Source organism: Lampris incognitus, chromosome 7 (assembly GCF_029633865.1).
Source record: "Lampris incognitus isolate fLamInc1 chromosome 7, fLamInc1.hap2, whole genome shotgun sequence".
NCBI lineage: Eukaryota > Metazoa > Chordata > Actinopteri > Lampriformes > Lampridae > Lampris > Lampris incognitus.
Window position 1 is genome coordinate 5,438,843 of NC_079217.1, and position 25,269 is coordinate 5,464,111.

Sequence of the window (25,269 nt, forward strand, 5' to 3'; positions counted from 1 at the left end):
TTTAGCCCCTTGGGTTCTCAGGAAAATCGAGTACTATCACGTTAATGCTTAATGCTTTAGATAATACTCCTCAGACGGCTTTCTCCAGCCTGAGGAGAGGGTGATTACTTCCCCAGAAATTATTGATTTCGGTGTAAAGCTAATTCAGTCTCCTTCAGCTGCTCAATGATAGATTACAAGTCAGTTTGACAAATCTTTTGCGCGTAGAAAAAAAGTTGTCTGAGGAGGCGCCTTTGCTTCACCTTTAAATCACAGCCAATCTGCTCTGACGGGAACCGAACACAAGGAAAAACTAAAAGGGTCCTCGGTTTTAAGCTGAAGAGTAATTACCAGATTTTGACAAGGTATCTCTGCCCTTTCTGGTGGCAATAAATCCAACAAGAGGGTAACAATACGTACTAAATCATGCTGAACTGATGAATACGACATTTTGAAGTTCACAGTAAGGAGTAGAGTTTTTATTTTCCCCTCCTTTTCTCCCCAACTGTATCCGGGCAATTACGCCACGCTTCCAAGCCATTCCGGTCTCTGCTCCACCCCCTCTGCCTATCCGGGGAGGGCTGCAGACTACTACATCTGGCTTCCCACCTGCAGACACAGCCAACTGTGTCTGTAGGAATGCCCGACCAAGCTGGAGGTAACGCCGGGATTCGAACCACCGATCCCCATGTTGGTAGGCAACAGAATAGACTGCTACGCTACCCAGATGTCCAACAGAAGTAGAGTCTGATGTCGTGATTAGCAGGTCTAATAGTGTATGGGTAGCACATACCAAGGTACCGTTGATGCTCCAGTAAACAGCAGGTTTCGGGGACCCCTCGGCCTCACAGATGAGGACTTCATGGAGGCCATCTTCACCACGATGCTTAGTCAGTTGTCTGATGATGGGGGCACCTGCAAGAACAATGTACCGTCTCTAGCCGCATCGCTTGGAGAAAACGATTCATGTGTCACACCAAATCATATGGCTAGACAATGGAGAGACTGATGATGTTTTTCATTTGTGGCCTCATTAAAGACAACTGTGCAAGTGTTCAATCAGCCACTTACCTTCAACAATGAGCTCGAAGGAAGCTTTACGGCTCAGAGGCCCCAGGCTCATTTCCAATTCATAGCGTCCAGTATCAGAGTAGGCCACTTTGTCAAAATCGGGCTGCTTGGGTAGCTTAACGTTGTCCTAATTGAATAAATAAAAAAAAAAAATATCAGGACAATACCATAATAAACTTCACAGAACATAAATCACTACTCCTTCGAGGGAAAAGATCACGATTTTACAACTTTATCTCTCCATATATGCTGTAAGGATGACACTCCATTAGCAGCTATAATACTCAGCGGTCTTCTGTGTGACTCTGAAACGCCGCTAAAATTGTGTCCGCCAGTGACGTCGCTGGCGGACAATCTGTGAATGTGAAAGCTTATTTCTTGGTTTGCCAATAGGATGCATTTTGTAAGAAACTGCGAATAGCAGCGCTTAATACAGCTGTAAAATGTAGCGCTCTGGGGCGTCCGGGTGGCGTGGTGGTCTATTCTGTTGCCTACCAACACAGGGATTGCCCGTTCGAATCCCCGTGTTATCTCCGGCTTGTTTGGTGTCCCTACAGACACAATTTGCTGTGTCTGCGGGTGGGAAGCAGGATGTGGGTATGTGTCCTGGTCGCTGCACTAGCGCCTCCTCCGGTCGCTCGGGGCGCCAGTTCGGGGGGGAACTGGGGAGGAATAGCGTGATCCTCCAACGCGCTACGTCCCCCTGGTGAAACTCCTCACTGTCAGGTGAAAAGAAGCGGCTGGTGACTCCACATGTATCGGAGGAGGCATGCGGTAGTCTGCAGCCCTCCCCGGATCAGCAGAGGGGGTGGAGCAACGACCGGGACGGCTCGGAAGAGTGGGGTAATTGGCTGGCTGCAATTGGGGTTGAAAAAAAGGGGGGAAAATCCCCCCCTCCCAAAAAAAGTAGCGTTCTTATTTGCATTTTCCTATACAGTGGTATGAAGCGTTGATATTCTCTTTTTTTATATATACAATGCAGGCTAACGGCAAACCAGGGGGGGAAAAAATTCACATTCACAGACGGTCTGCCAGTCACATGACTGGGACACTTTTCTGCACAATTTCAGTACTAAAGTCTTATGGCTGCTAATGGAGTGTTATCCTTGCAACATATTTATAGATATACATATACATATATATATATATATATATATATATATAGAGAGAGAGAGAGAGAGAGAGAGAGAGTGATATCTATATCTATAGAGAGAGAGAGAGAGACACAGAGAGAGAGAGAGAGAGAGAGAGAGAGAGAGAGAGAGAGAGAGAGAGAGAGAGAGAGAGAGAGAGAGAGTGATATCTATATCTATAGCGAGAGAGAGAGAGACACAGAGAGAGAGAGAGAGAGAGAGAGAGAGAGAGAGAGTGATATCTATATCTATAGAGAGAGAGAGAGAGACACAGAGAGAGACACAGAGAGAGAGAGACACAGAGAGAGAGAGAGAGAGACACAGAGAGAGAGAGAGAGAGAGAGAGAGAGAGAGAGAGAGATAACGAGATAACATCTGAAAACGGCAATTATAAAACTTCAGAGATAGAACAAAGGCACCCAAACAAAACTGTGGGTGGTACAGGGTGATTGCTCCCACCTTCATCCAGGAAACCTTGGGTTTTCCAGAAGCATCAACCTGCAGTGTCAGGTTCAAGCTGTCACCGGCGCTCTTCAAGATCTTCCCAGAGGGGCTTAAATTAATATTCAGGTCTATGAGAAAAGAAAAGTCTGCTAAGCCTCGAAGAAGTTTGAGAGAAGGGTCAGAAGATCTTTCATAAGGCACACCAGCCACCCCCGTAAAAAGCCCCAAAGCATTCTCATAGATGTGGCTTATTAAAGGCACCACTAATAACGCTTTCATCGCAAAACACAGAAAGACAGGTAGACAGGCAAGGAGACACTCAGTCTTTCTCTTACCTACCAACCACATGAGAAACAAATGAGTCTGCAGACAGAAAGACTGCGGTACACTGACTATAAAACAGCAGAAAATTTTGCAGTTGAAAGTGCTGAAATGTGTTTGATCGAAATCGGTATTTTCGCTCTTTTATTAGCAGGGCTTGATGTTTAAGTAACACTGACTGGCAGTGATTTAGTCGCTTACAGCTGACTGTGATGTTTATGGAGGCTTCCATCTTGGCGTCGTCGACGAGGGAGCACTTGTATTCACCAGTGGCGTTGCGGGTGACATCTGTCAGGGTGTAAGTGTTTGAATTCTCCACTTTAATCACCTCGCCCTTCAAAGAAACAACACTTTATTAGACAAGACTATCACACAGCAGAGGCACGTCTTCAGCGGAGGTAGGCTATATTGACTCAGATGCGCAGCGCTGGGATTCACAGGTGCCGCGTGCCTTTCCCTGCCGTTTGATGAAGGATGTGGATCAGAGTTTACCTTAATGTGGAAGATGAAGTTGGTAGGAGCCGGGTTCCCGTCTGCCACACACTTCAGGGTTACACTGTCTCCCTCTGTGAGAGGCCCCTCAGAAAGAACCTGAATACTTATGTTCTCGGTGGGATCTGTGCACAGAAAGCGCGTGACAGAAATACAGGATGAGGTGAGGGGGCAGACAGAGGATGAGTGCGAGTGTATGTGTGTGGGAGAAGGAGGCTGCAGGAGGAGGTGGCAGTGGTCAACCATGCGCAGAGGGCTATGCCAGCCCAGGGAGCTCTAACTTCATGCTTCAGTATTCCTGAGGTTATGGCATCTTTGAATGCAGACAGCAATGTGTTTGAACTGCAGTCACACCCAGAGGGGCTAGACAAAACAATCCTTTCATTTTCGGTGTTTCGGCTCCATGTAAGACTAACTGTCCATATATCTTTCAAGACAGCACTCCCGCCGCATTCTAGCACAGGCAGGATCTGTTTAAAGGGCCATTCTGAGGCAAGAATATTGACCGTCAGTCAATGCCATGCTCACGACTCATTCTTGCCTAATTTTCAGCAATTGTGTTGTCTTTCTTGGCTAGTTTAAGAGTTTGCATGAAATGAAACTGTCTGTATAAATATTGCCAGAAGGGCGTCGGGTGGTGTGGCGTTGCCTACCAAAACGGGGATCGCCAGTTCGAATCCCCATTTTACCTCCGGCTTGGTCGGGCATCCCTACAGGCACAATTGGCTGTGTCTGCGGGTGGGAAGCCGTATGTGTCCTGATCGCCGCAGTAGCGCCTCCTCTGGTCGGTCGGGGCGCCAGTTCGAGGGGGAGGGGGAACTGGGGGGAATAGCTTGATCCTCCCGCGTGCTACGTCCCCCTGGTGAAACTCCTCACTGTCATGTGAAAAGAAGCGGCTGGCGACTCCACATGTGTCGGAGGAGGCATGTGGTAGTCCGCAGTCCTCCCCGGATCGGCAGAGGGGGTGGAGCAATGACTGGGACAGCTCGGAAATGCGGGGTAATTGGGCGGATACAAATGGGGAGAAAAGGGGGGGGGATCCAAAAAAAAAATTGTAGGGAACCTGACCTGAAGACAAGCACTTGAGATCATTATATAATAATATTTGATCCTCTCATTCATGGCCGTGTTCACTTGCAAAGGTCATAGAGAGGCATTAACATTAAATCGAGACAGGAAAATAGTCAGTGAAAAACTCCTCATAGCAGCTTTAAGAGTAAAGGCACTGACAGGATTTGTCTGGCGAGGACTGCCAACATGCTGATGGCAGTCGCACAAGCTGGTGCATTTTGGACAGTTTGCTGATTGTGGTGGTACTCACAGGTGACAGTGAAGGTGACTGGAGAGGACACTTGCAGCGTTCCCACTGTGTGCTGAGTGCCGCAGGTGAACTGAGCATCAGTGTCTCCTTTCTCAGCAGAGTACTCCAGCGTGGAGAAGGTGGTCGAGAGGCCCGTATTAGGGTCCACCTGCACCGAGGCTTGGATGACAATCCCTGAGGAGAAAACAATCAATGCTGACTGGTGCGGTGTTACTGCGAAAGATGCAACGAGCCTTTAACAAGACGTTGTGTCTGCAAACACACGGTCATGTGAACTGTGCAAATGTCACATCTTCACAATCCTCTGCTGATATTTGCCTGTTGAATGTGCGAACCAGCAAATTATGCAACGGAACAAACGGACACACACCTTTTCCATCAGCCACCAGAGGTTGCTTGTTCTTAAACCATGTGATGTTTGCAGCTGGATTGGCAGCTTGTGCGGTGCATTGTCCTAGCTGTAATGAAATGATGAAGAAAAGTGAGGGGAAACTGACAAGATCATGGACCACTATGTGGACACGGGAATAATACTGAGAAAAATCACCGTTTTACAAATCTTGCCCAAATTCGAAATTATTTTAATCAACCAAATATCTTTGCAAATGAAGACTTTTTAGTGGCTCTTTTGCATTTGAAGATGCTAGTTTTCTAATCAATAGACCATGAAATGCCCAAAGCATTTTAAAGCCTCTCTGAACTCCTTTGGGTCCTTTAATTGCAGTGGGGTATTCTCCTGTTTACTAATTCATGAAAATCACTTCAAAGAACTCATTACTCTTGTAACATGGTCTTTGGTATGCCTCAAGATACCTCAGCTCCAGCTAGGGATTTCCCTCGATGGTTTACTGCTTAAAATAATGTAGGTATAAGCAATGTACATCATTAAAACTCCCACCTTCATTAGTTTGCCAATCTCCAATTCCTCCGCTTTTTCAGAAATCTCCAGTGCTGATGGAGCCTCTGCACAAGACACACAAACAAGAGTTGTTTAATGCTGCATTATTGATACTCATTGAAATACTGCATATGTTACTCTTCGTAACACCTAAATAAAGAAATCTCTTTAATCACAGCAGAACGGTGTGAACAGGGTGTTGTATTTTCATCCTCGAGCCAAACTGTACTCACTGTGGATGAGCACGTTCACCGGATATTCTGTTATGTCTGCTCCAGCCACTACCATGCAGGTGAAAGTCTTCTGGTCGCTGAGATTGGCTGCAGAAAGCAGCAGGCTCAAGTTCGCCGCCACGTTAACGCGGCCCTTGTACTCATCATTGGCGAGGACCATAGCATTTTGGCCTTTTTGTTTGACCAACAGATCTCCTGGCACCCCCTCTCCTTTCTCCTGCAGAGCAAAGTTTTTGGGTTTTTTTAACACGTGCTAATGGCCTTTGTGGTGGTTCAAGCGATAGATCTGTGCATGCGTTGTCATATGGACAAACAGGTACATGGTCTATTGCTCAGTATGTGTATGCAGAAGGGGTGGGATTCGGACAGTCACTCTTCACCACCTTCAATCTATTTACTTCCAAGAGGACATGACTAACTTACATATTTCCATTTCAAAATGATAAGGTCTTCTGGTGTTGGAGCGCCACTGTTGCAGGGCACCTCAACTGTTTCCCCATACAGGCCAATGATTGTCTCCAAACTGCTCGCTGAGGAGGAGAAGGAGAAGCAACACATTTCAGTTATGGTTACACTGAGACTAATCTGGTCAACTTAACCACAGAATGACATTTTTCTTTTTGGACACAAACATAAATGTCACTACAGACACACTGAGGTTTACATTGCTGTAAATTGTTGCGGATTGGATTCAGCAGCACCGCTTTATGCAACGAAAAGGTAGAACTCTTTTGGGAGGCATAAGAAAAGACTGATTTAATAGCTTTTTTTTAAAAATAGAAATATAGTCTGCCCGATATTTCAGTTGACGAATTGCCATGGAAACAAAGTGCATGAGAAGGAGGTATGAAAAGGTAGGGGGCCGGCAGAAGTGCTTCAATGTGTTGGTGAAGAGGGTACTGCTTTTTATGAAAAAAAAAAAAAACGGAAGGGGGGTCGAGGTAACCATGGTGTGAACGAACATTATCGACGGCTTGGTTCGCCTTTCAAAACATAAACGTCAGCTCTCTCAGAGCTCAGGTCAACCTTCAGTGTGTGAATAGGTAACGGAAATGAGATCGTTGCGGTAAGCGTTGCACAAACTCATTCGGCACTCTATTGGAGAGGTCTGAGGACAAAGCAACAGGCTTATCATTGTCTATTTATCAGGCAAGGAAAATAATGTCCTTGTATTTACAAGAAAATCGAGGACAGCCAAGATGTTAAGACGCCCTTTTGCGCGTTCAAACCGGATTTTGCCTTATTTGATGCCTCCACAAGGCAATGGCTGCATACTTTGTCGCTACTGTGCTGCAGTGACAACGGCCCTTATTTCCCTCTCGAGCTGCAAGATGGCAGAGATGACGCCTTTATTTTAGAGCGAAGCAAATACAGGAGGGGCTGTTTACATTCTTTCCGTGTGCTGTAAATTTGAATCCTGTTTGTGCAGAGGTGGATGCTTTCACAGCGGTTATCAGTGTTTACGCTGGGGACAGCCTGCACAAACAGCCCTGTTTTTGTGACAACGGACAACACTCAGAGGGCAGTGCGGCTCAGGAGGTGGAGCGGGTCGTCGAGTAATCGGAAGGTTCCTGGCTTGATCCTCGGCTCCTCCAGAGAGCGTGCCAAAGTATCTGTGGGCAAGACACTGAACCCATAACTGTTCCTGATGAGCAGGCTGGCGCCTTGCATGGCAGCCTCCTCCATCAGTGTGTGGATGTGTGTGTGAATGGGTGAATGTGAGGCGCACACTGTAAAGCGCTCTGAGCGGTCGGTAGACTAAAAAACTGTTATATAAATATGAGGGCGGCACGGTGGCACAGTGGTTAGCACCGTCGCCTCACAGCAAGAAGGTCCTGGGTTCGAACCCCAGGGTTGTCAAACCTTGGGGGTCATTCCAGGTCGTCCTCTGTGTGGCGTTTAAATGGTCTCCCCGTGTCTGTGTGGGTCTCCTCCGGGTACTCCGGTTTACCCCGCCATCAAAAAGACATGCATGTTAGGGTTCATACTCCCGTCCGTGCCCCTGGCCAAGGCAATGGAAACAAGAACTGGAGTTGGTCCCCGGGTGCTGCACGGCGGCTGCCCTCTGCTCTCGCTACACAGCTAGGATGGGTTAAATACAGAAAAAGAATCGCCTCTTGGGAATTAATAAAGTAGTAAAAAATGTATAGATAGATATATATTCATCCATTATCCAAACCGCTTATCCTGCTCTCAGGGTCGCTGGAGCCTATCCCCCCAGCAGTCATTGGTCGACAGGCAGGGAGACACCCTGGACAGGCCGCCAGGCCACCACACAGGGCCTACAAACACACACATTCATACTTAGGGACAATTTAGTATGGCTGATTCACCTGACCTACATGTGTTTGGACTGTGGGAGGAAACCGTAGCCCCCGGAGGAAACCCACGCAGACACGGGGAGAACATGCAAACTCCCCAGAGGACAACCCAGGATGACCCCCACGGTTGGACTACCCCGGGGCTCGAACCCAGGACCTTCTTGCTGTGAGGCGACTGCGCTAACCACTGCACTACTGTGCCGCTCATATATATCTATATCTATCTATCTCTTTATCTATCTATACGTATATATATATATATGCAGTCCATTTACCGTTCAATGTATTTAAACACTGGGCCTGCGGGCCTGCTGTTGGGATCGATCGGTGAACATGGAGGCAACAGGGGAGCGAACATGTCAACCCACTACTCGGAGGCAGTAATGTGTGTTTCATCCCCATCAATTGTTCATTGCCTAAGCAGTCTATAAACACTGAGCAAGAGCTGCCTGAGACAAAACTGAAACCGCCTTTTCAAACACTCAAGACAGGCCGTGCATCACTTAACACCCTTTACATAAGAAAAAGTAAACATTCGACTTGCACAATTACAAATCAAGTATCACCCGAATCCATTTTCCTGCAGTCGAGTGTTATCATCTTTTATTCACCACTTGCTGTTTTTTTCCTGTAATACTGAAAAATTTGTTGTTTCAGAGGCTTGTTGCGTTTATTGCTTTGTAAAATCGAGGTTTGTTTGTTGGCAATCGATCCGCGTTTTATGGTTTCAGTATTTTTTTGTTGAGTCAATAAAGATGAAAATAGAAAACCTGTGTTTCATTCCTGGACCGTAGACACGTTTGCTTACTCTGTTATTACTTCTTCAATACCTCAGAGTAGCTGCGGTCACTCTCTTTAACATGCACGTGGTCAAGTTTAGGATACTCCCCCCTCCCCCTTTCTCCCTAATTGTATCCGGCCAATTACCCCACTCTTCCGAGCCATCCCGGTCTCTGCTCCACCCCCTCTGCCGATCCGGGGAGGGCTGCAGACTACCACATGCCTCCTCCCATACATGTGGAGTCACCAGCCGCTTCTTTTCACCTGACAGTGAGGAGTTTCACCAGGGGGACGTAGCGCGTAGGAGGATCACGCTATTCCCCCTAGTTCCCCCCTCCCCCTGAACTGGCGCCCCAACCGACCAAAGGAGGCACTAGTGCAGCGACCAGGACACATACCCACATCCGGCCTCCCACCCGCAGACACGGACAATGGTGTCTGTATGGACGCCCGACCAAGCCGGAGGTAACACGGGGATTCGAACCGGGATCCCTGTTGGTAGGCAACGGAACAGACCGCTACGCTACCCGGATGCAAGTTTAGGATACTTTACTAATTGAAGATTCGTATGATGAAACTTGAAGTGGTGACCCTTTCGGTGGATTTGGTCAAACCTGGTGGTCATGACATTTGTTTTCATACCGAACGTCCATCCCAGCCTTCCTTTCAAAACAAGCATCATCCTGAACTCGCTAAAAGCGTTCACGTGCATTATAATTTTTGGCAGTCTCATATTTTGGGGCGACGCCATCATGGTTTGCTCAGCTGTGCATTGAAGCAGTAGGAGTGCACAGACGAGTCAGTGTGTCAGTAGCGTGTGTACTGATCAACAATGTCGCCCGACCTGACAATGTTGACAGCAGCGTGCCAAACCTTTCATTAAACCTAATTAGATGCTGGCTAATGTTTTGCTTTCCATTTTAGCTTCCATCGCTTGCTCTACCACATTCCACCTGCAAGTTAACTGTTCTTCTTTTTTTTAATACCTTTAATATACAAACAACATCTGGCCATAAAAATAAAATATTAGCAAATAGTTCAACTGAGACTGAGCTATTACAATTTTTTTTAGTATTCCACAAAATAATAAAAGTAAGGGAAAAAACCCAATAATAATAATAATAAAAACATACATATATGGATTTCTGATTAGACTTCTGGGTCTAATCAGAAATCCATACATGTATGTTTTTGTTAATATTCAAAGCTTGTTTGGTTTGTTTACATTTCAGCGCTTTCTTAAAATTCATGAATTTATTCATGAAGACTAAGAATAGCAGCCTGACATTAATAAATCTAGATGTATGGATAAATTGTTTAGCCATAATAATCAGGCTATTGTACAACATTTCCATATTTTTATCCTCCAATATAGCTCCAAATTTAATATCCTTATAATCTAAATTGGGCAAAATGAAAGTCCTCTTCTGATATCCAATTTTGAAATAATTCCCAAAAGGCTCTAGTATAATTACAAGTAGAGAACAAATGTTCCAAAGTTTCGATATCAGAATCACCAAACACACAATTGTTTTTATCAATGTTAAATCTTTGTCTCAGAAACTCATTACAAGGATAAATATCATTTATCACTTTAAAATTAGTTTCTTTCACTCTTGGTGAAATGGGGAGAGTGACGTGTCTGGTTCTAATTCTGACTATTATCTCTTTAGGATAATCTTTTGATTGATTTTTTTTCTTGTTAATGGTAGAGGGAAGAGTACGGAGGTAAGGGCACACCTTACAGTTTTTGTTTGTGTGTTTTTCCTCCTTAAAATCGAGACTGTCTATATAAAGTGAAGGCATCTGTGGTACTAACACATCAAAAGGCAGCATTCCTTTTATCATATTCACCATTACTTGTGGAATTGCCTTGATAACCACTGAATATTGTTGGGGTTTTTTTTTACACACTTCACATTGAATTTATCAGTGAATTCATTGTACTATAGAAGAATTCTTCTTCTTCAGGTTGAAAAATTGTCAGTCAAACTGTCCTCATTTCACAAACAGGTAATATTAAGCTGGAAACTCATGTGCACGCATAATGTCATCCCACATCAAACCCCCACCTGGAACAATAGATATGTACTGTGTAATGGCAAATCTGTCTACTTAAAACATTGGATGGCTCAGTCAATCAATCAATCAATCAATCAATCAATCAATCAATCAATCAATCAATCAATCAATCAATCAAGTTGCACTTTATATAACGTTTTCTAGCTGCAACAGCCACCCAAAGCGCCTTACAATTAATGAAAAACAGCGTATAGAGGAGCAAGATTACAGAATAAAAGTATCTGGTGAGTAACCCATCTGATAAATGATCAGGGATACTGGCTATCTTATGAAAACCTCAGCTCGAAATATGGCATGGTCTGCACACCTGCCCAATTTGATAGAGTCCAAACCATCCCTGCATCAGTCCGGATGTTAGTCCAGGACATAGACACAGCCGGCTGGGATGAACCTAGTACCTGTGCTTCGTTTTAATGGTCATGATTTTCTAGCTGGGGAAAACTCAAACAGATTGATACGTAACCACCTAAACAACGTACTATTCCCAATAGGACCACATAGAAACTCGACAATGCAGCTGTCTTCTAAATCAGACATCCAGAAAGGGAGGACTAACCATCACCCATCCTGTAGGCCCCGAGACAGAAGAAGGCCGTGTCAGAATTATGAATAATATGTATCGATCCAGTGAGCTGTTCAGAATGAGATTGGGTATTGATCATATAACCGGTTATTTTCTTGGCCGGTGCGGGATTCGATACGAGGTGTACTGCACCACGAGGCGACATCACTAACCGCTCGGCTAAAGGGTCAGACTCGTTAGCTAGGGGCTAACGGTTCAGACCCGTTAGCCAGGGGCTAAAGGGTCAGACCCGTTAGCTGGGGGCTAACGTGTCTTATTAGTAGCTTACAATCATAATAACCGCAGCTTCTGTGATACAGGAACTGACCGTCTGTTTTGTCGTCGTACCCAGTGACATTCTGGGAGGATTTGCAGGACCGGCTGTTAACTAAAAACCCAACTCGCTGCTCTCACAAGAGAGCATATTGTGTTTGGTGTGAACACGGAGGACATGTGTCATCCACACGTCCACACGGAGGAAGACGAAACCCCCTTTTCCCGGTTTTCAGACGGGACCCCCGTGTGGACCGCCGCCTCACATCTCCCCTCGGAGCTTATGAAGAACTGAACACGTCCCAGGACCCCGAGAGCGACCATGAAACGGTGCGGACGTATTATCTCTAATTGGTTTTAGCTATTCGTATTTTATGCTCTGTCGTTTATGTTACATATTTTATTTTATACGATTTCAGTTCTCTTTCTTACCTAAGGCGCCTTGTACGCTGAGAGGTGTTTACGGTCAGGTTTGTATGTCTTTACGTTTTGTAAATGAAACGCTTTCAACACAAATAACTAAAAGTTCTTCTTCTTCCTCTTCTTCTTCTTCTTCTTCTTCTTCTTCTTCTATTCTTCTTCTTCTTCCTCTTCTGCCTCTTCTTCTTCGTCTTATTCTTCCTCTTCTGCCTCTTCTTCGTCTTATTCTTCTTCTTCCTCTTCTTCTTCGTCTTATTCTTCTTCTTCTTCATCGTCGTCGTCTCCCTCTTCTTCTGCACCTACGTCTTGTGGCAGATTCGACGAATCTCCTGCGTGTGAGCCATCGAATGAATGAATGAATGAATGAATGAATGAATGAATGAATGAATGAATGATTTCGGTCATACATTTGTGTTCATATGCGACAGACAGAAAAGAAAAGAAGAAAAAACACCGTCGTACATATTTACATCAGCCCATTTCACACAAGAAAAACTCGAGCCATCAATGACCGAAAAGGGAACAGGCTGAAGCCCAGGGCTTACTGCTGCCTAGCCTAGCCACTAGGCTAAATTTGAATATTTGGCCGGAATTCCATTTTATGTCCTTTATGTATTCTGTCCACATGTGTTTTGATAATGGAAATATTGCGTTATGTTATATGGCTTATGTTTCCTTTACGAGTCATTGTATATGTTTTGAATGTGCATCAAGTAAAGAAAAAAAGAAGAAGAATATTTGGCGGGAAAGCCGGACCCTTGGACCCTGCTGGCGTCAGTGGAAAAATAGCAGGCAGAGCAGCAATTACGAGACGCTAATAGAGCGAATTAAATGGCTGTTACTGCAAAGAGGCCAGCGGGGAAAGGCATCGCTTATGGCATTTTGATATAGAAAGAATATGGATCGCATCTTTAATAAGAGTTGGCGGTGATAGCGGAGAAGGGTGGTGTACAGTTTACAAGGAGCAGCGCGGTGGCCTTGCGGTTACCCCGATGGTTGGCCAGCCAGTTTGCTCCGTTTCTGCATGCTGGAGGCGCCTGCACAGCCGGCACGGCTCCAGGATTTCAGTTTTGGGTGGGCCAGGCCAATTATGGATGGGCCTGGAATCCCCTAGGGGGGGGTCCGGGGGTAGCATGACCCCGGAAGAAAAATGTTCTATATTGATAATTTAAATGCATCAATTTGGTGCATTTGGAGACCAAAATCGAGCTAGATAGAATAACAAATGTAATCACCAAAAAAAAAAACCCTCATAATTCATGCAACATTGACAAAATGAGCCAAAATGTTAAAAATTACTCAGTGCAAAATATATATTGCTTGAGCAGCATCAGTACCAATCACTTGCCAACGTTGAAAGCCAGTGAGTGACCATTTTGAACTATATTCTATCACTGACCGACCGACAGAGGGCGCTACAGGTCTGGGACCAAGCAACCACAGCCCAATCAAAGGCCCTGTCGCCGGCGTCGAACATCACATCACGTGTCTCATGAACTTGCTTGCGCATGAACATCGACATATAAAATTATGTTTATAAAAACTATTTTTAGCACAAAATTGTGCGGTTATTGGCTGATTTCGAATCATTTATGACTAAATGAACATTTGTAAAAAAAATAATATATTTTTTTGGGGTAGGAAAATTGTAGGGTGGGCCTGGTGAAAAGTGGGCGGGCCTAGGACCCTCAGGCCCACCCATAACGCCGTGCCTGCTGCACAGATCGGTGTGTCCTCAGGCAAACCGACTGCTCACGCTAGGCCACTCAGCACACTGACCAGATGAGCGTTTGATTTTGAGATGAGTGCTTCCTGTGAGGAAGCCGGTCTGACCCCCCCCCCCCCGGTAGTGTCTCCCCGGTAAGACCGTTGTGTTAGCCTGTGAGCCGCCGCAGGACACTCTGCAGTTTTCAGCGGGTGTCTCGCTTATCTCTGCATTTTTCTGATAATTGGATCATGAAAACTTAATGCAAATTGCTGGAGCCTATTGATGTGCTTTCACATTTTTGCCTCATTAAGTCGTGCTAATAACGCTCTTAAGCGGAGCTGCAGCTCTGATATGAAGGGTTCTGGACACACCGGACAGACGGGAAGCCGGGGACAGTGTAGCATATTCATTAGAGGACCGGAATTAGCTTAGCGCTCAGTGCAAACAAAGTGAACTTCTTGGAAAGTGCACAGCTGTCATCTGGGCCTGTCTTACATTTCGTGCGACGGTTCCCAAATGTGTTCAGTATTTGAGTTATTTGAGCAAGCCCTGCGAGTCGTGCCGGGCGACATAACAATATGGATGATCCCTAATAGAGTTTCCTCAGTTTTGAAATGAACTGAGGTCAGTTGTTCCTGATATTGGCTCTGGCGGAGTTCCTCTCAGCTGAATAAAAAAAATCCTTAAATTCCCATTGACTGTGTTTTGCAACCGCTTCTTGCACTGCCCCGCAGGTAAACTGCTGGAATTCATCTTTCATTCAGAGGTAAGATTGGTTCATTAAATTTAACACGGTGCTTTTGTAAATATTGTGATGATTTCACATTATCTCATTATCTCTAACAGCGGCACAGTGGTTACCACGGTTACCACGGTCGCCTCAGAGCAAGAAGGTCCTGGGTTCGAGCCCCGGGGCAGTCCGACCTTGGGGGTCGTCCCGGGTCGTCCTCTGTGTGGAGTTTGCCTGTTCTCCCCGTGTCTGCGTGGGTTTCCTCCCACAGTCCAAAGACATGTAGGTCAGGTGAATCAGCCGTACTAGATTGTCTCTAGGGGTGTGTGTTTGTGTGTGTGGGTATATATATGTGTGTGTGGGCCCTGTCTGATGGCCCGGCGGCCTGTCCAGGGTGTCTCCCTGCCTGCCGCCCATTGACTAATGGGATAGGCTCCAACATCCCCGTGACCCTGAGAGCAGGATGAGCGGTTCGGATAATGGGTGGATGGGTGGGTGGTAAACGTTTTCCGGCATGTTGCCTGAGGCCTGCTGAAAAGATATAATTCTTCCCCCCCCCCCCGAGTCTTTTTCGGTAATCTCGGTCACAAGTTGTGCAACGGTCTCTTATGTAAACTACTAATAAGACCCGTTAGCCTAACGGGTTTGACCCTTTAGCCGAGCGGTCAGTGACGTCGCCTCGTGGTGCAGTACACCCCGTATCGAATCCCGCACCGGGCAAGAAAATAACCGGTTACATTGGTGTCAGAAGTGGGAACCGGAAGTGTGCAGATCCTCAGAAGTCTCTTCGCTTCCGGGGAGGGTGACTAGTGTAAACTACTAATAAGACACGTTAGCCCCTAGCTAACGGGTCTGACCCTTTAGTCGAGCGGTTAGCGATGTCGCCTCGTGGTGCAGTACACCCCGTATCGAATCCCGCACCGGGCAAGAACATAACCGGTTACATCGGTGGGAACCGGAAGTGTGCAGATCCTCATCAGTCTTTTCGGAGCGCGGGAATAACAAAGTGCGAGGGCGCGCTTCCGGGGAGGGTGACTAGTGTAAACCACTAATAAGACACGTTAGCCCCTAGGTAACGGGTCTGACCCTTTAGCCGAGCGGTCAGTGACGTCACCTCGTGGTGCAGTACACCCCGTATCGAATCCCGCACCGGGCAAGAAAATAACCGGTTACATTGGTGTCAGAAGTGGGAACCGGAAGTGTGCAGATCCTCAGAAGTCTCTTCGCTTCCGGGGAGGGTGACTAGTGTAAACTACTAATAAGGCACGGTAGTCCCTAGCTAACGAGCCTGACCCTTTAGCCGAGCGGTTAGTGACGTCACCTCGTGGTGCAGTACACCCCGTATCGAATCCCGCACCGAGCAAGAAAATAACCAGTTACATCTTGTTTAAGAAACACTGGATGTGCTGTTCTGGTCTCGGATCTGCTTGAATTATCAAGGGATAATTCCGCTGAGCTGCGCATCATCGCCAATAACAAGAGGCAGCGACGTTGGAGGCAGCGTTGGAAGCTCGACATGCTTGGAAAGGTTATCACATTTGTCCCGCATTGTCAGTGCGGCCCCCTTGTGCTCCGAAAGCGGCTGAGCACTTGTGAATATTCAAGCGGCGCGTGTGTGGAGGGAAGATTATCTGCGAGATCGCAGCGAAACGCGAAACGCAGCTCCCACTCTGCACCGAGACATCACGCCGACGAACACAGTCCTGCACGCACACGGACGCGCGTGCACGAGCACGAGCACGAGCACACACACACACTCTCTCTAGAGCAGTGTTTCTCAACCCTGTCCTCAAGGAACCCCTATCCTGCATATTGTCTTTGCAACCCTGAATAGGCACCTGTTTGTAGTTATTCAACCAATCAGCAATGCATTGTGTCAGCCGTTGCACACCTTGCATAATTAAGTGCTGCGAGATGATTGGTCGGGTAAGCACAAGCGGGGCTACCTATGCAGGGTTACAGGATAGGGGGTTTCCTTGAGGACTGGGGTTTGGGAAACGCTGCTCTAAATCAACTGCAAGTGCCAACGTGTCACTTGTATCCAAATGACACGTTTATTTCCGTAGGGAACACGAAGCAAACGTGGCGGCTTCGCAGCATCCTCCCTCAGAAACCCCGAGCTCCAGTTTGGCTCAACGGTTTTGACGTTCAATCATCTGCACGCTACGAAGGCCGAAAGCTGAAGTGAAAACTAAAAAAAAAAAAAAAAAAAATCTTTTAGAATGAAGGGAATCAAATGAAGGGCGGACTGGCGACAGAGAGGGAGGAGGAGGAGGCGGTGACAAGAGAGGAAGGAGGAAGCGGTCCAGGAGACGCTTTCATGCTGCTGATTAAGGCGTCGTTCTCACTGAGAGAGGACAGGGGCAGACAGCCGAGATATGAGCTCACTGGGGAAATCAGCAGGCTCCCCTGTTTTGCTATCTAACACCTACCCACGCCACCACCCCCACCCCCCACCACCCCCCACCCCCGCCTGCACGTGCACACACACGCACGCATGCACACGTGCACGCACACACACACAACACATATGCATGCACACGCACACTCACACACACACACACACACACACAAAGAGGGGACCCCCCCACCCACCCCCCAAAAAAAGGAAAACTACCAAAGTTGTCACGTTGTGAAAAGCAGGGCTGCGCATTGAACGGAGGCCCCGTGACAAATGTGTGTGACGACTCCGAGGCAGACGGTGCAGCTTGTGAGTTCAGCGGCAAGAGGAGGCGGACGGGGCTGGCTGGCTGGCTGGCTGGCTGGCACTCCGGCTAAATCGATAACGCTCGAGAGAAGGGCAGGCCCCCACCGCGAGCGGCGACGTCTAAGCGGCGAGGACTCAAAGAAAAACCTAACTCCCTGTGACATTTTGCTTTTCCTCTCCATCTGCTCCTCGAGTTATCAAACAAGGGGCCGCACTCTTTGCTTGCTTAGCCAGAACCCCGTGATCTGATGAGCTCCATCTCCCGTTTGCAGTCCGCCGGAATAGAAACGGGCTCTGTCGGGCCCAGCAGCTGCCAAGGGACCCGGCCTAGGTGGGAGGAATGCTAAGAAACGGCCTCGAGTATTCTCCCAGCGGTGCTGCTCGGCCTGCTTCTGCTACCCTGTCAGGCAGCGGCGGCTGCTGATGGAGAAATAAAATAAATATGTATAGAGAGAGAGTTTTTTGGGGGGTGGGGTGGGTGGGTGGGTGGGTGGTGGTTACCTTGGCGCAGCACACCTGACAGCTGCTTTAATGTCCACACAGTCACAGAGCTATGAAGAAGGAGGGTGTAGCCCAGCGGTGGCTAACACATGGTGTGAATCATCATCATCATCATCAGCAAGTATTCTGATGACGATGATGATGATGATGATGATTGTAACCATGTGCCATGGAGAGCCACGTGTATGCGGGTTTTCATTCCAGCCGGACTCCACACCAGCTGATTTCACTGCTTAGCAACCCTTCACCCAAAGAGGAAGAACGTATCAGTGACATCACCTGGTGTGGAGTCCGGCTGCAATGAAAGCCTGCATACACGTGGCTCCTCTCCATGGCACATGGTTAGCCACCCCGGATGTAGCCTATGGCGTTTATCAGGGTTGGTAGACGGTGGATGATTGACAGTCGAGACGAGGCGTCGAGGTGGGTGTGTGAACATGACTGACAGCCACGAGAATTGTCCAATCACATTGGATCAAAAACATTAAAACAATACCAATTCGCTGCCAATCAAAGTGGGCGTGTCTGGGGCAGCACAGAACTGCGCCCCCTGGAAAACCTGAAGAAACCAATCAGACAGCAGCCTCAGGTCACCTGCTCACGGTGGTGGAATGTAACTAAGTACATTTACTCAAGTACTGTACTTAAGTACAACTTTGAGGTACTTGTACTTTACTTGAGTATTTCCATTTTCTGCTACTTTATACTTTTACTCCACTACATATCAGTAGTTTGAGGCCTTACATAAGGTATGGTTTGGCCGGCGCCCCTCACCCAGGAAGTATATGTATTCAGACAGGAAGTATATGTATTCAGACAGGAAGTAAATGTATTCAGACAGGAAGTAAATGTATTCAGACAGGAAGTATATGTATTCAGAGAGGAAGCAAATGTATTCAGACAGGAAGTATATGTATTCAGACAGGAAGTAAATGTATTCAGACAGGAAGTAAATGTATTCAGACAGGAAGTATATGTATTCAGACAGGAAGTATATGTATTCAGACAGGAAGTAAATGTATTCAGACAGGAAGTATATGTATTCAGACAGGAAGTAAATGTATTCAGACAGGAAGTATATGTATTCAGACAGGAAGTAAATGTATTCAGACAGGAAGTATATGTATTCAGACAGGAAGTAAATGTATTCAGACAGGATGTATATGTATTCCAGCGCAAACCGGCGCAAAAAGGGATATTTTGAGTAAAGCCCATCTCGAGAAGCCTGAGATTATTTTAATTAACACTTTTTTTCCTGACTAAAAAGGCACAACAAACTACTACCATGTTCATTTGGACAGAAACCAAGACCACTTCTCGCCCCGCCGAGGCAGCGAATGGTTTCCAACTGCTGCAGGAGCTCTGTTGGGGATTTCTAACCAGCTGTATAAACCAGGAAGAGAAAAGGGCCAGATTTGGTTGACCCGCACTAAACCACGCCAGTATAAACACGCTGCAAAGGGCAAAATAAGAAAAGCAGCCTCCTGATCCATTCCACAACATCTGGAGTAAGAACTGCCCCATGGCCCCAGGACGGGGTGGAGACGGGTGGTCTTCCCACCGATCACACCGTTTCACAACATCTGCAGTTGTGTTGGTTGCCGTTTGTTAGGTGTTCCGTTTTTTTTTGGGAACCCCCGCCCCTCAATTGTACCTGGCCAATTACCCCACTCTTCTGAGCCGTCCCGGTCTCTGCTCCACCCCCCTCTGCTGATCCGGGGGGGGCTGCAGACTACCACATGCCTCCTCCCATACATGTGGAGTCACCAGCCGCTTCTTTTCACCTGACAGTGAGGAGTTTCCCCAGGGGGACGTAGCGCGTGGGAGGATCATGCTACCCCCCCCCCCCAAACAGGTGCCCTGACAGAGCAGAGGAGGCGCTAGTGCAGCAACCAGGACACACACCCACATCCGGCTTCCCACCCACAAACACGGCCAATCGTGTCTGTAGGGACGCCCGACCGAGCCGGAGGAAACACGGGGATTCGAACCGGCGATCCCTGTGTTGGTAGGCAATGGAACAGACCGCCACGCTACCCGTTCGCCCCAGTCATCGTATTCTTACACCCATCCTACTGTATAGGAGCAGTGGACAGCTGCAACTCCAGTTCTTCTTTCCACTGCCTTGCTCAGGGGCACAGGCAGGATTATTAACCCTAACACACATGTTATTGTTTTAGATCTTTTTTTTGGGGGGGGGGGCATTTTCCACCTTTATATGATAATGATAGTCAAGAGAGAGCCAGGAAAGGCAGGGGGAGAGAGAAGGTATGACATGCGGCAAAGGGCCCGGGCCGGATTCGAACCCAGGCCGCTGCGGTGAGGACTCGGCCTTATGTGGTGCGAACTCTACCAGGTGAGGCACCGGGCGGGGCGCCCCAACACGCATGGCTTTTTGATGGTGGGAGGAAACCCATGCAGACACAACACGGGGAGGCCCTGGGACGGCCTGGGGCTCGAACCCGGGACCTTCTTGCTGTGAGGCAGCAGGGCTAACCACGGGGCAACAGGGCTAACCACAGGGCAACAGGGCTAACCACGGGGCAGCAGGGCTAACCACAGGGCAACAGGGCTAACCACTGGGCAACAGGGCTAACCACAGGGCAGCAGGGCTAACCACGGGGCAACAGGGCTAACCACGGGGCAACAGGGCTAACCACGGGGCAACAGGGCTAACCACATGGCAACAGGACTAACCACAGGGCAACAGGGCTAACCACGGGGCAGCAGGGCTAACCACGGGGCAGCAGGGCTAACCACAGGGCAGCAGGGCTAACCACGGGGCAACAGGGCTAACCACAGGGCAGCAGGGCTAACCACGGGGCAACAGGGCTAACCACAGGGCAGCAGGGCTAACCACGGGGCAACAGGGCTAACCACGGGGCAGCAGGGCTAACCACGGGGCAGCAGGGCTAACCACGGGGCAACAGGGCTAACCACAGGGCAGCAGGGCTAACCACGGGGCAACAGGGCTAACCACGGGGCAACAGGGCTAACCACAGGGCAACAGGGCTAACCACAGGGCAGCAGGGCTAACCACGGGGCAACAGGGCTAACCACGGGGCCAGCGTGCCGCCATCAAAACAGGGGGCGTCATCCTGGCGCTTAACGCCATGCTCGCTACCTGTAATCCAACCGGATCTACTCGGTTTAAAATCTCACACCGTACGCATATAACACCTGCTCCCAAAAACAAGATGGCTGCTCACGCGTCTCCTCTCCGCCGCAAGTGTGACTCTGAGACTGGCAACTACATTCCCCTGCTTCGGGGTGACGTGTGAGGCCACGAAGGTGCCGGGTCCGGTACTGTGGATGAGCTGTGTGGTATCGGTGGTGGTGTTCAGTACAGCTGGGTCCTGTGTGCCTCCTTCTTGGTCTCGTGGGTGGTCGTATTAGACACATCCAACACAACAGGCTATTCAGTCTGTTGACCTCCGCCGCTGGGAGGAACATTTTGCTCTTCTGGACCCGGGGGGGGGGGGTCGCCCCAACAACAAGGTGGCACAGTCTTGGGGGGGGGTGTACACCTCATGTCTGCTTCACTCCTCACCGGACGCCTTCTGTAAAGTTTGGGACCCGGATTAGAGCGTACTGGACCCACGCTGTCATCATCCGTATTGCAGGGGGTTGCTAAACCGGCCCGGCCTGTCCCGGTCCCTGTCCCCGTCCCTGTCCCTGTCCCTGTCCCTGTCCCTGTCCCTGTCCCCGTCCCCGTCCCTGTCCCTGTCCCTGTCCCTGTCCCTGTCCCTGTCCCCATCCCCGTCCCTGTCCCCGTCCCTGTCCCTGTCCCTGTCCCCGTCCCCGTCCCTGTCCCTGTCCCTGTCCCTGTCCCCGTCCCTGTCCCTGTCCCTGTCCCTGTCCCCGTCCCCGTCCCTGTCCCTGTCCCTGTCCCTGTCCCCATCCCCGTCCCTGTCCCTGTCCCTGTCCCTGTCCCCATCCCTGTCCCTGTCCCTGTCCCCGTCCCTGTCCCTGTCCCTGTCCCTGTCCCTGTCCCCGTCCCTGTCCCTGTCCCTGTGGGGGGTTTTGTTTCTCTGTTGCAAGACCAGTTTCCCCGGAGTCTTGCATATGTATCGGTTTGCTGTCGCCTCCCCCTGCTGCAGGGGGGGCGGCGAGGGCCGGGGACGGAGATAATACTGGGCTCATTTTGCCACGTGGTGTCTGAGCTGTCGCGTTTTGTGTTGTGTATAATGAAGATATAGAACAACAACAACAACAACAACAACAACAACAACAACACGGTGCTTGTGTGGTTTTGCTCTTTGCTGCCAGGGTGTATATATGCAGACACCCCGCAGTCCCCGTGGCTTCTCGTCTCAAAGCCTCATTTGTTCGGACACGTTTATTAGCTTTTCCGAAGGAAGGGGGGGCGGGGGGGGCGGGGGGGGAACTTCTCGATATCATCTCGTATTAATACGGCGCTGGAATGTCGCCCGGCCGCGCGAAGGAATCAACGTGTGAATAGGAAATTACATTGACGAACACGAGGACAATCTGATAATACAACCGGGCGCAATTTATTTTCCCTTTTGGAAAATATTTTCCTCTCGTCACACAATTAAGGCCCCGTTTTGGCAAGAAATTGCTTTCCGGGCCGGCGGGACACGTCCGCTTTCGAGCCGCGGGTTGTTCCGGTGTTGCGTAAGGCTGTTTTTTAACCACGCCGGGCCCGATGTTTATGCAACGTGTCGTCCCCACGACTAACGAGTCTCTGATAAGAGAGGCCTGCAGCAACGCCGGTAGAATGGGGGGGGGGGGAGGGGGGGACTTTAATACAGCAGCCGAGATGCGACGCAAGGCGCAACAAGAGGACGGGCAAGAAACCTGCAAACAACTTCCCTGTGGCGCGACTCGGGAGCAGTTTAATAATCATAATAATAATGATAATAATAAACTTTATTTGTGTAGCTCCTTTCATACAGAGAAGGCAGCTCAAAGTGCTTTTTTTTTTTTTTACTTATCACTGACGTTTCCCAAATGTCCTGCAGGGAAATGTGGTTCACGCACTTTACTTTACTTTTACTTTTACTTTTACTTTTACTTTCTTAGGCAACTTAAAAAATACCAGATCAAACATCAACTGCTCGTTGTGTTTTACTCAGCCATCATGGAGTCCATCATAACATCTTCTATCACAGTATTACAGTATTATAGTATTACAGTATTACAGTATTGCAGTATTATAGTATTACAGTATTATAGTATTAGAGTATTATAGTATTGCAGTATTATAGTATTGCAGTATTACTGTATTACAGTATTATAGTGTTGCAGTATTATAGTATTATAGTATTGCAGTATTACAGTATTGCAGTATTATACTATTGCAGTATTATAGTATTATAATATTACAGTATTGTTGTATTGCAGTATTACAGTATTATAGTATTGCAGTATTAAAGTATTGCAGTATTATATTATTACAGTATTACAGTATTATAGTAGTGCAGTATTATAGTATTGCAGTATTATAGAATTATAGTATTACAGTATTACTGTATTACAGTATTATACTATTGCAGTATTGCAGTAATATAGTATTGCAGTATTACAGTATTGCAGTATTATACTATAGCAGTATTATAGTATTATAATATTACAGTATTACAGTATTACAGTATTATAGTATTAAAGTATTACCGTATTACAGTATTGCAGTATTATAGTATTGCAGGATTGCAGTATTGCAGTATTGCAGTATTATAGTATTGCAGTATTGCAGTATTACATTACTCAAGTATTGCAGTATTGAAGTATTATAGTATTGCAGTATTGCAGTATTACATTACTACAGTATTACAGTATTGCAGTATTGCAGTATTACATTACTACAGTATTGCAGTATTACATTACTACAGTATTACAGTATTGCAGTATTACATTACTACAGTATTGCAGTATTGCAGTATTGCAGTATTATAGTATTGCAGTATTATAGTATTGCAGGATTGCAGTATTAAAGTATTGCAGTATTGCAGTAAGTATTGCAGTTAAGTATGCAGTACTACAGTATGGCAGTATTACATTACTACAGTATTATAGTATTGCAGGACTGCAGTATTATAGTATTGCAGTATTATAGTATTGCAGGACTGCAGTATTATAGTATTGCAGTATTGCAGTATTACAGTATTGCAGTGTTATAGTATTGCGAGTACTACAGTATGGCACGGCGGCACGGACAGTCCAACACGGGCAGACCTGCGGCGGGTTGTCAACACGGCGTCCCAGATCCCAGACGAGCCGCTCCCTTCAGCTGAATCTCTGCACACTCACCGGCCCGCGAGGCGAGCGGAGAAGGTCACATGGGCAGGATGACGAGGCGGCGAGCAGGATGTGACCCCTCACATCCTGCTCGTCGCCTCTTCCAGCTCCTTCCCTCAGGGTGGCGCTACAGGTCACCGTCCACTAAGACTAAAGGCTTCACAAACAGTTTCTCCCCCCCCCCCTACCGTCCCTCCCCCCACCCCACTGGCATAAACACCACCGTCCACCTGACCGCCGTGTGTCACACCATTACTGCTGCTGTTGTGTAACTGTTGTTCCTGATAACACGTGGCGTGTCTGTTGTTGTCCATGTGTTGTGTTGCGCTGCAGAGTTCCCAAAAACCCCACTGAAATGACCCCTGCAGAGTTACGGCACCTCGCCCGGGAAAGGGGAACCGGGGCCGCTCCTGGACCCACATCTGGGGGAGGGAGCTCGCCGGCGAGCGTCTGGTGGCCGGGCCTCGGACCACGGGGCCCGGTCGGGCCCGGTCGGGCCCGGCCCGAAAAAAACCCCATGGAGCCACCACCCCGTGGACCCCCCACACGACACGACTCGCGGCGTCGCAGATCGGTCCTCGGGACGTGGACGGAGTTTAATGGGCAGCGCAAACAAACGGCAGCGGCCTCGCCGCCTGGCTAATGAGACGATCTCGTCTGAAACAATCTCATCTAATCTAGTCGGAGACGTCCTGGAGACACAGAAACGGATAAATTGGTGCCGTGCATCAATTTGTGATTGTGAGAATAAATCTCGCTGAAGATACAGAATATTAAAATGACTCACTCCCTCTCTCTCTCTCCCTCCCTCACTCCCTCTCTCTCTCTCCCTCTCTCTAGCTCTCTCTCTCTCTGTCTGTCTCTCTCTCGCTGTCTGTCTCTCTCTGTCTCTGTCTGTCTCTCTCTGTCTGTCTGTCTGTCTGTCTGTCTGTCTGTCTGTCTGTCTGTCTGTCTGTCTCTCCCTCTCTCTCTCTCTCTCTCTCTCTCTCTCTCTCTCTCTCTCTCTCTCTCTCTCTCTCTCTCTCTCTCTCT

General features: G+C 48.0%; 1 protein-coding gene across 1 annotated transcript in view; it reads right to left on the reverse strand.

Annotated features, from left to right (window-relative positions):
* Positions 1 to 25,269, reverse strand: part of LOC130115855 (CD166 antigen homolog A-like) — an 87,871-nt gene that overhangs the window by 6,098 nt on the left and 56,504 nt on the right. The window contains exons 2-11 of the mRNA XM_056283707.1: positions 6,316 to 6,422; positions 5,893 to 6,109; positions 5,660 to 5,724; positions 5,132 to 5,219; positions 4,762 to 4,935; positions 3,441 to 3,565; positions 3,150 to 3,282; positions 2,643 to 2,755; positions 1,051 to 1,177; positions 773 to 894 (exon numbers count right to left, since the gene is read on the reverse strand). Coding sequence (XP_056139682.1) covers positions 773 to 894; positions 1,051 to 1,177; positions 2,643 to 2,755; positions 3,150 to 3,282; positions 3,441 to 3,565; positions 4,762 to 4,935; positions 5,132 to 5,219; positions 5,660 to 5,724; positions 5,893 to 6,109; positions 6,316 to 6,422 — 1,271 coding nt within the window. The remainder of the gene's footprint in view (positions 1 to 772; positions 895 to 1,050; positions 1,178 to 2,642; positions 2,756 to 3,149; positions 3,283 to 3,440; positions 3,566 to 4,761; positions 4,936 to 5,131; positions 5,220 to 5,659; positions 5,725 to 5,892; positions 6,110 to 6,315; positions 6,423 to 25,269) is intronic.